The 12,286-nt window shown below is 36.0% G+C and overlaps 1 protein-coding gene and 1 pseudogene across 1 annotated transcript; one reads left to right on the top strand and one right to left on the bottom strand.

The window, feature by feature from the left end:
- The first annotated feature begins 5,195 nt into the window (after window positions 1-5,195).
- Window positions 5,196-8,930, top strand: LOC132162916 (disease resistance protein RUN1-like; annotated as a pseudogene).
- Window positions 8,931-9,837: 907 nt separating this feature from the next.
- Window positions 9,838-11,625, bottom strand: LOC132162915 (uncharacterized). Its single transcript, XM_059573127.1, has 4 exons — window positions 11,503-11,625; window positions 10,831-10,950; window positions 10,664-10,750; window positions 9,838-10,245 (listed from the first exon to the last, which is right to left on the bottom strand). Exons 1-4 carry the CDS (start codon window positions 11,623-11,625, stop codon window positions 9,838-9,840), a joined length of 738 nt encoding a protein of 245 aa, XP_059429110.1.
- Window positions 11,626-12,286: the final 661 nt, after the last annotated feature.

The following is a 12,286-nucleotide window of genomic DNA, read 5'->3' as shown; positions in this document are numbered from 1 at the left end:
TTTACGTCTATATCAAGATGAATGAAAGCATTGTCCGGAAAATGAAAGATAAATTGAATTTTTTTCAGTCTAAATTATTGAGTGGTTTACACTATTTGAAATAAATTAATGAACTCACAAATTTAAGCACTAAATGCAAAAGCTCCAACTTGTTAAAAATTGGTATTACAATTAATTTTTTAACACGAAAATGTCATGCGGCAATGAATAAAGACAAAACTAAAAAACATAAAGAAAAAGGTCACTCTGGGCCTGCACCCTCCTCTCCGCCTTTAATAAGATTTCCTAATTAACCTTGATTTAATATAACATAAAAGTCATTTTACATAATCTAATATAATTTCTGTTTTAGTACAACAATCATATGGGACTTAACACTTCATAATACAAGTTCTTAGCACCCATTTCAAATAGCAGGATCTACCTGAATGTAATACTTAATGTTGTGCAAAAAACACAAGATCACAATTACGGTTAAATAAGGCGAGAACAATCACACACAAACTAACACTAAGATTTTAGTAGTTTCCTCAATGTGAGGTACGTCCACTGGTGGAGGCGATTATGAAAAAATTCACTAAGGAAGATGGAGTACAAAAATATAATAGAGATAAAATCACTCAGACCCAAAACTCTAATACACCCAAATCTCACTATCACACAATATAGATTATTTTCAAAAGAGAAAACAAAAGACAGGAATTGAAACTCTTCTTTTGCTGGGATTGGATGGTGGTTGGTTTCTATTTCTTTTTCTCGCTTATTTTGGCTCCTCCAAAATCAAGAAGAAAACAATCGGCGCACCTCTTTTATCACACACAGCAGCCCACCTTTTATCATCTTCTTTGTGCAATTCTATGATGCATATTGCACCGCAACACTACAAAGCCACTACGAAACCTTGCTAACTGTTCGGCGCACTACACATTGAAAACACATGGGCTGATTCCTTTATATAGAAGCTAAGGTCGGTTTGGGCAATCATTTTACAAGAAGAACTCCTATTCCAAGTCCCAGTCAAACTTGGAATATTTATCTCCAAAACCCACAAGGAAATGAAAGATAGTTAGCTACCACACAAAGCAAAAAACCAACACTAATTGTTGTAGGACCCACAATGATGATGATGGGTTATAAGTCACCCACGTCAACAATTTCTACCTTGACTTGAAACTCATCAAGTCGCAACAATACGAATTTCCTTCTGATGCCTCAGCCCGAGCCCCTAAGGGTTATCACATTCCACAAGTGACACTCAAGTCCAAGCACCTCTTGAACTTGAGCATAGGACCTGGTTGAGACAGACTATCATGCTTCTTTGACAGTCCTCTTGGTCACACAGCTTTCCCTGTTGGCTTTTTCTTCATGTAGACCCATCTGTACCCTTTAGCCTTCTTTGCCTTGATCAATGCTGTCGATTCCCAAGCTTTACATTTCTATAGTAACTCCACCTCTATCAGCATGCCATTCTGAATAGATGATGAGTCTCTACTACTTGCTATTAGAGCAAAGGAAACCATGTCCTCAAATCCATACCTCTCTGGTGCTTTTTGATCACATTTCTCTCTGCCTTTAGCTAAAGAATAAGGCTCTTCTTGGTGCTCTGAATCTCTTGATGATTCTTCGTCATACATATGTCCGTGAGTGAACGTTGTTCATCAAGCTCCACCTCCACGACCTGTTTCCCTTTCTCGGATCCACGTTGTTCACATTCTCACCCTTTCTTAACATATAGGCCTCATCAAATACCACGTCTCTACTAGCAATCTTCTTCTTTGAGACTGGATCCGAGAGCCTATAGCCTTTAACACCAGATTCCAAACCTAGACAAATACACTTTCTTGACTTTGAATGTAATTTTGATCGTTCTACACTCTGCACATGAACGTATGTCGAACAACAAAATATTCTCAACATAGAATAATCAACCAGTTTACCTGACCATACTTCCTATGGAACCTTGAAGTCAATCCTAACAGCTGGAGATCGGTTGGTGACGAAGCATTCATAATTAACTGTCTCAGCCCATAAACTCTCTGGCAATCCTGTACTCAACCTCATACATCTCGCCTTTTTCTAACAGTGTTCTGTTCATCCTTTCAGCAACTTCGTTCTACTGTGGAGTCCCTCTCACTGTGAAGTGATGAGTAATGCCTTTTGTTTTGCAGAATTCCAAGAATGCAGTGTCTTTGTATTCTAACCCATTGTCGGATCTCAGATACTTCACTCTTCTTCCAGTCTAATTTTCTACCTACGCCTTCCACTGCTTGAAGATGGTGAAAACCTATGACTTGTGCTTCATAAAGTACACCCAGACCTTTCTTGAGAAATCATCAATAAAACTGACAAAATAATGTGCACCTCCGTTTGATGGCATCGCCACTGGTCCCCAAACATCTGAGTGAACGTAGTCAAGAACACCTTTACTTGTATGAGACGCTACCTTAGAGCTGACTCGTCATTGCTTCCCATACAGACAGTATTTGTAGAAACCCAATTTACATGACTTCACACCTTTCAACAAATTCCTCTTGTGAAGCTCAAACATACTACACTCGCCTAAATGACCAAGTCTCATATGCCACAAAATTGTGTTATATTTATTTGGCTCTGCCGAGGTGGACACTGCAGCTCCACTTATAACTGTGTCTCTGAGTAACTTATACAAATTGTCAATTTTCTTACCCTTCATTATCACCATAACACCTTTAGTTATTTTCATAACTCCATTTTTGGCTGAATAACCATAGCCCAAAGAATCTAATGTGCCGAATGAGATCAAATTTTTCTTAAGGTCGGGAACATATCTAACATTAGTGAGTATCCTGACAATCCCATCAAACATCCTGACTTTTAAGGTACCTAGTCCAATAGCCTTACACTTTGCATCATTGCCCATTAGCATTGTAGCCGCATCGGCCACACTAACTAAATCTGAGGAACCTTTCCGATTCTTCTTATCTTCAAGGTCTTGTTTCATCAGCCTGCAGAATTTTATGTAGTGCCGTTTCTTATGACAATAATAGCACTCCACATCTTTTGCATCTGACCAAGATTCTCCACTCTGTGCCGATCGTGACATAGATTGATATTGTTTACCTCTGTCATTCTTCCCCTTAAACTTATCTCTTCCGCACTTTGGCTCAAACCATGCCACAAGCCCATCAGCCTGATCATTGACAGGTTTCCTCCGCGTTTCATGTGACAAGAGAGATTCTGTCACCTCTTCAAACGCTAGAGTCTCTTTCCCATATAACAATGTCGTATCCAGGTGATCATAAGAAGAGGAAGCAATGCCAACAGAAGTATCGATTTATCTTCTTCTCTAATATTCACTCCATAATTCAACAACTGTGTATTTAACATGTTGAATTTGTTGAGGTGCTCCAACAAATTTAGTTAGTGTAAACCATATAGCTGCTTCTTCAACTACAGCTTATTCGTCAAATTTTTCGCCATATATAGACTCTCTAATTTCTGGCAAATTAATTCTGCATTTTATTCATCAATCACATTGTGAATGACTTCATCTAACAAATTAAGACGGATCGCACTGGCAGCCTATGTATCCATCTCTTTCCAAATATCATTCTCCATCTTTTCGGGTTTCTTTGCCTTTCCCAATAACGCCTTGTGAACTCTTTGCTGAATCAGCAAATCCTTTATCCTTCTCTACCAATGAAAGAAATTTTTCTTCCCATTAAACTTTTCCACTTCAAACTTGGTACTTGCCATATTTGACATCAATTTGATTTCTTGAACTTGAGCTTTGATACCACTTCTTGTGCGAAAACACACATGATCACAATTACGGCTAAATAAGGCAAGAACAATCACACACAAGATAACACCAAGATTTAAGTGGTTCTCTCAATGTGAGCTACGTCCACTGACGAAGGGGATCACGAAGAAATTCACTATGAAAGATGGAGTAAAAAAATATAGTAGAGAGAAAGTCACTCATACCCAAAACTCCAATACACCTAAATCTCACTATCACACAATAGAGATTATTTTCAGAGGAGAAAACAAAAGACAAAAATACAAACTCTTCTTTTGCTGGGATTGGACGGTGGTTGGTCTGTATTTCTTTTTCTCCCTCCATAGTAGCACCTTTTCTTTTTCTCTCTTATTTTGGCTCCTCCAAAAGCAAGAAGAAAGCAGTTGGCGCCCCTCTCTTATCACACACAGCTGCCCACCTTTTATCCTCTTCTTTGTGCAGCTCTGTGATGCGTATTGCACCGCAACACTACAAAGCCACTACAAAACCTTGCTAGCTGTTCAGCGCACTACACATTGAAAACATTTGGGCTGGTTCCTTTATATAGAAGCTAAGGTCGGTTTGGGCAATCCTTTTACAAGTAGAACTCCTATTCCAAGTCCAAGTCAAACTTGGAATATTTGTCTCCAAAACCCACAAGGAAAGGAAAGATAGTCGGCTACCACACAAAGCAAAAAACCAACACTAAATGTTGTAGAGTAATTCTAAAAGGCCTATTTGTGTCTTACTAAGAATGATGTGGCTATTAAAATCACTATTTGATCAAAATCCAATAATGATCAATCACAAGCCCAATGGTGATTTTAATAGCCACATCATTCTAAGTAGGACACAAGTAGGCCTTTTAGCATTAGTCAAATGTTGTAGGACCCACAATGATGATGATGGGTTATAAGCCATCCACGTCAACAAATAATTATTATTGAATGACTCAAGATGAAACAATTATCCACTTTACTAAAAATTAAACATTTTAAACAAAAACAACCCCTTTTGATAAATAAAAAAGAAAATTAGAACAAATGCAGTTACATTTTAGAATAAAATGCAAAAAACACTCTTGATATCAATAAGGCAAAACCAAATTCGAGAATGACAAAAAAAAAAAAAATAATAATAATAAAAAATAAAAAAGACTGAAAAGTATGAGTCTATTTACGGGAGGACATGTGATCAATCAATAGGAGGATTGAGATTTGTGGAAGGAAGGATTAAATCATATCTTGTTGCCTACCATTTTCATTTGTTACAATGAAGAAAAAAAAAATGTATGTAAATCATGCTCCTGTATCTTTTCATGTGACTACTCCAACTCATTTAATATGTGTTCGGATTTTTTTTTTTTTTTTGAATATTTTGCATTTGTAGGAATGAATTTGAATTTATAAACAAAATTGTTCGAGTGGTCTCAAAAATGGTAAGTCCTACATGCTTCAACGTCCCTGCCAATTATCCAGTTGGAATAGAGTCTCCCGTTGAAGACATCAATGCACTTTTAGGTATTGGAATGAGTGACAAACGAATGGTAGAATCTTTGGAGTTGGTGGAATTGGTAAGACAACTATCGCTGAAGCGATCTATAACTCGATTGCTCATCAATTTGAAGATAAGTGTTTTCTTGAAAATGTTAGAGAAAATTCAAAACAAGAGTATGGTCTAGTCATGCTGCAAGAGAAACTTCTTTCTCAAATCCTACGTGACTCAAATTTGAAGGTTCACACTGTTAATCTAGGAAAAGATGTCATAAAGAAAAGGCTTTACATGAAAAAGGTTCTTTTAGTTCTCGATGATGTGGATGAATTGATCCAATTAGAAACATTATCTTGAGAACTTGATTGGTTTGGTTTGGAAAGTAGAATCATCATAACAACTAGAGATGAGCATTTGTTAGCTACGCATGAAGTTGATTTAAGACACAAGATGAATGAATTGCAGGACTATGAAGCTCTTAAGGTATTTAGTCGATACGCCTTCCATAGTGACAAACCTAATGACGATTTTGTGGATCTCACAAAACATGCATTACGTTATGCTGAGGGCAACCCACTAGATTTAAGAGTGGTAGGTTCAAATCTATATAGAAAAGACATAAATCATTTGGAAAAGTGAATTGGAAAAGTACAAAGGAAATCCTCACACAGGAATTTATGATGTTCTTAAAATAAGTTATGATGGATTGGAGGAAAATGAGAAAAATATTTTCCTTGACATTGCTTGTTTCTTCAAAGGAGAGGATGCTAAATATGTCGCTCATACACTAAACAGTTGCAGTTTATCCCCAGATAGTGGTATCGGAGTACTTATTGATAAGTCTCTCATAACTATTAAGTATGGTGATTTGTTCATGCATGACTTATTACAAGATATGGGTAGAGAAATAGTTCGTCAAGAGTCACCCAACGAACTTGGCCAACGCAGTAGGTTGTGGTATCATGAAGATGTCCGTTATGTACTAGAAAAAAATGTGGTAAGACTCATAAAAACACCCTTTTAAATTTACATTTTGCAAAAATTGATAAAAAAATATCCACATACTTGCACCCACACATATACATGCACCATCCATCTCAAAACTAGGTATTTGGATGTAGTTAAGTCCAAAAGAATAAATAAATCATCAATGAAATTGTCTTTTACTCTATTTCAAAGATAGATATAGTTTTTATGAGTACTATACTTTTTATTTTATAAATATAGAAATAGTTTTTATGAGGATTGTACTTTTTATATTATAAGTTAGAGTAATAAGTAAATATGAGAAAAAAAAAAAAAACAATTTTGACATCTTGAATTTGATCACTTGCTTTGAGACATTCTAATAATAAAAGCAAATTATCTCTTATGATAATCTTTAAAAATAAAAAAATAAAAAATAAAAGCAACATAGTTTGCCAGATCATTTTCATAAAATAATGTGTATATATAAGAATAAAATTATAATTCTATCAGTCATATATATATATATATAAGAATTTATTATAATTCTAGCAAGTAATAAAATATGGAGAACTTCATGTTTTGATTTTGTTGACACACTTATGCATTGTCTTAGTAGGGAACAGAAAATATTAAAGGCATATTAGTGGACTTGCCGGAACGAGACTTGATGCAGTGGAGATCCAATACCTTTGAGAACATGAAAAGGCTTAGATATTTTATATGTCGTAATGCAGAATTTTCTGAAGAGCTTACTTATCTCCCTAATGAGTTAAGAGTGTTTGATTGGATTGAATGTCCTTTATAATCTCTGCCATCAAATTTCCATGGATGGAAACTCACTATTCTAAGAATGCATAATGGCCTCTTCAAAGGACTCAAGGAAGGATTTTAGGTAGGATTGTTATTTTTAATGTTTTTTCTTTAGAATTATGTTGTAAACTTTTTTGAAGCTTATTTCATTCTTTTTTTCTTTTTTTTTTTTTTAATAATTTGCAGAATTTACCAAACCTGAGTATTATGGAACTCACTGGACTTAAAAACCTAACTGAAATTCCTGATATTTCAAGAATTCCAAATCTACAAAAATTACGTATTTTTGAGTGCAAAAGTTTAGTTAAGGTTCATGACTCAGTTGGATTCCTTGATAAGCTTACCATTCTGTATTTTTCTAGATGCTCTAACCTTATAACATTGCCAAAAAGCCTCAAGTTGAGATCTCTTGAAACTCTTGGATTTGAATTTTGTGCAAGGCTTGCGAACTTTCCAGAAATTGAGTGTAAAATGGAACGCTTGAGAACACTTATGGTAAGGTGCAGTGCTATAAAAGAACTACCTTCATCCATTGCATATTTCACTGGACTTTCCGTGCTATTTATCATAGTTTGCGAAAACCTTATACATCTTCCAAGTAGTCTTCAGTTGCAGCATCTAAATATTGTTGGTCACGGAAGGTGTTCAAAAGTTGATAAGCTTCCAACAAAGGTGAGGGATGAAAGAGAATCCATGCTCTCAGTTGTGTCCACAGAGGAATCTGAAATTTCATCAAGTACAAAATTATTTGCATCACCTCCTCCAGTGAATGCTTGCATTTTCGATGATGGTTGTTCCTCAATTGGGTTTCCGACACTGAAACTGTTGAGTCTTGAGGGATGTATGTGCCTAGTAAAACCAGAATTATTCATGATACTTCATCGTTTTTCTAGTTTAGAGCGCTTATTTCTAAATGAGACTAATATTGTTAGACTGCCTGCATACATCAAAAGATTTGTTAGATTAAAGCTTCTTGGCTTAAAGAAGTGCAAGCAGCTTAAAGAAATTCCAGAACTTCCACCAAATATAGAAGAAATATCGGCTGATGGATTTGTTTCGTTGGAAAGTTTTCCAGATTTATCAAAAATACTTCAATTCAACACAAGCGGATTGCGAGCGGTAAAATGGATTGGCTTGTGTGAATGTTATAAATTGCCTGAGAATATAGGGAATCAGGTGGAAAATACTTTATTGGATAAGGTATCTCTCTCTCTCTCTCTCTCTCTTGTCCGTATTTCTATGTGCCTTGGTTTATGGGTTCTACTTCTGAAAAATGATGCTATTCGTTTAATAGGGACCTTATAATGACTATTTTGGTGGTGGAATCGTATTTCCGGGAAATACGATACCAGCTTGGTTTAGCTTCAGCCAACGTAAGGAGGGTTCATATGAGTTCGCAATAGATATTAATGGGCTCCCATATTTGGATGAGATCAAAGGAATTGCTGTTTGTGCAGTTTTTGGACCCATTCTTGGAATCAGACACGAAGAAGTGTTTCCTATTCATTTTGCGATCAACAGTAAAGGTATAAAAATTGAGACTAGATGTAGAATTATAAATTTACAAGGCTCAAATCATGTATGGCTAGAGTACTTGGTTTTAGACCCTGTCGTGTTAGAGGATGACAATCTGCAAGTTAGTTTTTCAATGAGTTCAAATGTGTTCATTAAAAGTTGCGGAGTTCATATGATACACAAGCATGAAGAGAATGCAAAAGATCATCCAAGTTTAACCCACGTGGATTTTAATTCTTGTTCAGAATCTTTCGATGACAAAAGTGATGAATGTATTTACTCTTCAACCAGAGAGGATGAATGTGATGAAGAAAGTGGAAATTCAGAATCTTCAGCCGAAGAGGATGATTCTGATGAAATTGAAAGGGTATTAGATGTTACTTAACCATGTAAGAGGCAACGTGATGCTGAGGATGAGGATGATTGCAAGTTGGAATCCAGTGATTACCCACAACAAAAGAAGCGTTCATCGACCATGGGCGAATCACAAGTAAACCAATCAGATCACTCCCAATGCTAAAACCTACCAACATTTTTCAGTAAGTACGTACCCTTAATGCTTCTTAGTTTTGTTATTGGTTAACTGCAAGCATTTCATATTGATAAACTCCAAGCACCCAAATGGATAGATAATTTTTTTTCTTGTTAAGGAACATTTCATTTTTGTTATTTTATTTTTCAAATCTTGATGTATATTGAATAGTGATTCCAATTTATGTCTTCAAATGTGGTGTTTTGAAATTTCGAACAATTGATGCACATGGGGAAACTAGTTTGGTGTGGAAAAGTATTCCTAGAGCTCATATTTCAAACTTGATTAAGAAAAATAGGCCCCTTTTTAGCAGTCTGAAATTCAAAATACTCCCAAAATTGAGTATGGCTAAAGTAGGTTAGTTGGCTTAAGGTTGTCCCGAAATAATCAATAGTGAATATATAAGACCAAGTTCTGTATTTACTTAAATTAATGTACTGTAATTTCTAAAAATTTATAAATTCAACATCGAGAGGAAAATGATAACAAAAAAAAAAAAAAAACCACTGGTCTGCACCTATAAATATGTAGGGTCAGTTCCAAATATCCCCCGAGCATCAGTTTGGAAATGTAAAGGCATCTCCCGATTGCAGAAATATTTAGAACTCTTCGACCTGTATATGTATATTCCCCTTAAATGCTGAAATCAAATTTGAAAGCTTGTTGTAGTGGAATCATTAAGAACAAGTACGTAAAAATTGCATGTAACTTACTAAAGCCATCTCTTTTGAGGGGTTGCATCCTTGGATCCAGTTAGATGTCACCTTCTACTCTTTCTTGAAGAATCTCCAACAACAGCTTGTTTTTCCCTCAAAGATGGAATTGAATCGGATTTCCAATTTGTAGATATTTCCTTAAGTGGACTTATTGATCGAGATTTTGAGCTCCAATCTGTTGGTCTCACAAAAGAACCTATCGGTTTTGCTGGCGCTGACATCTGGTTTTTTGTAGAAGAAGAGTAGCTATTCTTAACAGAATTTTCCTCAACTTTAGCAACAAGAGCGTGTGGTTGATTCAAAGGGGAAGAGTCTGAATAAGATGATGAAGGGCTAGTAGTACTATCCATATCATATAGGAAATTTTCTGCCATGTGTGGACGCTGCTCACTATTTGAGTTTGAGTCTGAAGAAGGAAAGAAGGATCTCCGAAGTCTAGTGAAGTGCACCACCTGCTTTTAATTATACTATTGGTTACAAAATTCAGAAATTCTTCAAGTAAACATGAGCAAATATTGTTGCACATTGTTCATTGTAGAGTTAGAGCACATGCCGCTTTTTATTTTTTTATTTTTTTTATTTTTTTTTAAATGCAAAGCTTATCCACATTGAATTTCAGATGTGTAGTAGGAATTCAAACCCTTTACTAAGTCCATCAGAATTGATGGACCTTTTTAGATTTTAAGCAATCATTCCATCATTTCATGTGAAAGGGTACTGCATAATATGACTAGATCATTATACACAACAAAAACCTAGAAAGGGAACAATTAAAAAGGGAATGGAGGGAGATTGCAAATACTACTTTTACTTTCTACAATGAACTCTCCAAACTCTACAACCACTAGATTCCTACCACCTGCTTCTTACCTTTTGTTCTAGGACAACCATGTCCTTCTTTAGTCTTGTAATAATCGTGTTTTTCCTACATATAATGTCTTCCAACTTTGCAATCCTCTGTTATAAGGGATATGGATTAAGCAAAGAAAATTTTTTGGTAACGACAAAATTCAAAGGGACTATAATTGAAACATTACCTTGGAACTAGCAACATCAGATGAGTGGAGTAGAGTGGTTAGCTCCTTTATGGTGGCATCTTTCTCCTCACTGTCGCGTTTGAGGTTGTAACTGTCTTGTTCAATTACTGAGGTGTTCATCTGAGAAAAATGCACCATGGCATTCTAATTTACAATATGTATATAGTTACACCAATTATCTTTTTAACCAGCCTTTGTTTGATCAGCATCACCACAATGAGGTATACTAATAGAACCAATAGGAGTAAATGAAATGCATGACCAAGAAAAATAATGCACATTTGCCACCCAAAGCAACGAACCTGGTCTATTAGGCTTAAGAACTTTGATTTACGAAATGCATGTATGCAATTACTACCATTAACTATGAGATTATTTTGTAATAGGGAAATTCAGAATTAGTGTAATGTTGTTGAACCTCCCATTACCTAGATGTCAGCAGTAGATGTGACACTTGAAGCCTAATCTGACAAATCAGACATGCGGCGCTCCTCTGGTTCTACTTCGTTTGAGAAACCCAATTTATATTGGAGCATCTCCTCCCCACTGGAGGCTTTCCTAACAGAACTACCCTTAAACCAAACTTAAGATTCAATAAGGAAAATTCAAGCTATTTAGCAAGGACATTCACTAGCTGCAATTTAATAGTACATTTACAAATTCATAGATTACCGCCAACGCATTATAGAGGACACGATGTTGATCACAAAACCAACAACCACAATCAACGAATGTGATCTTATCAGAACCAAAAGCGTCATTACACGGTGACTCCACATTCTTGGCGAATGCCATCTCGCCCCTACCACCTGAGTGATCCCTAGCATTATTCACCTACTCGCACAGACTGTCAAGCTTCTGTTGCATGCATGCTTGACAGCATCTGATCCTGAAGCAAAATTTGCACACCAGAGCTTAAACCACACAGGTCATTGCAACTTTCTTCACACCCTGACAGATGAAAAGAATTAATAACCTTGATCTAGCTCAAAAAGATGTTATTGCTTCTCTTGGTAGGTCTGACAGCTTGCTTAAGGAAAGGGAGTGTCTTCATGCTTATGTTTTTATAACTAAGGCCGAGGAATCTTTCCTGAAGCAGAAGGCTAGGAATCAATGGCTGCATTTGGGTGATTAGAATAACAGTTTCTTTCATCACTCTCTTAAGGTCCAGAATGCTAAGAATACTATTACTCATTTGTGGGATAAGCATGGCAATAGAGTGGATGATGTTGAATAGATCAAGTTGGTGGCTGAGAATTTTTACAAGAAGCTGTTAGGGACTAATCAGATACAGTTTAATGAAGTAAAAGTAGCTCGAATTAGGCATCTTATTCCTATTGCTATTTCTGCTAATAAGGCAACTGTGTTGGAGAAGGAGGTTACTACAGAAGAAATAAGCGATACTTTGTTTCACATGAAAGCCAATAAGGCCCATGGTTTTTCTGCTGACTTTTTC

This window comes from Corylus avellana, chromosome ca10, assembly GCF_901000735.1.
Source record: "Corylus avellana chromosome ca10, CavTom2PMs-1.0".
Lineage (NCBI taxonomy): Eukaryota > Viridiplantae > Streptophyta > Magnoliopsida > Fagales > Betulaceae > Corylus > Corylus avellana.
This window is presented reverse-complemented; position numbering and strand designations above follow the sequence as displayed.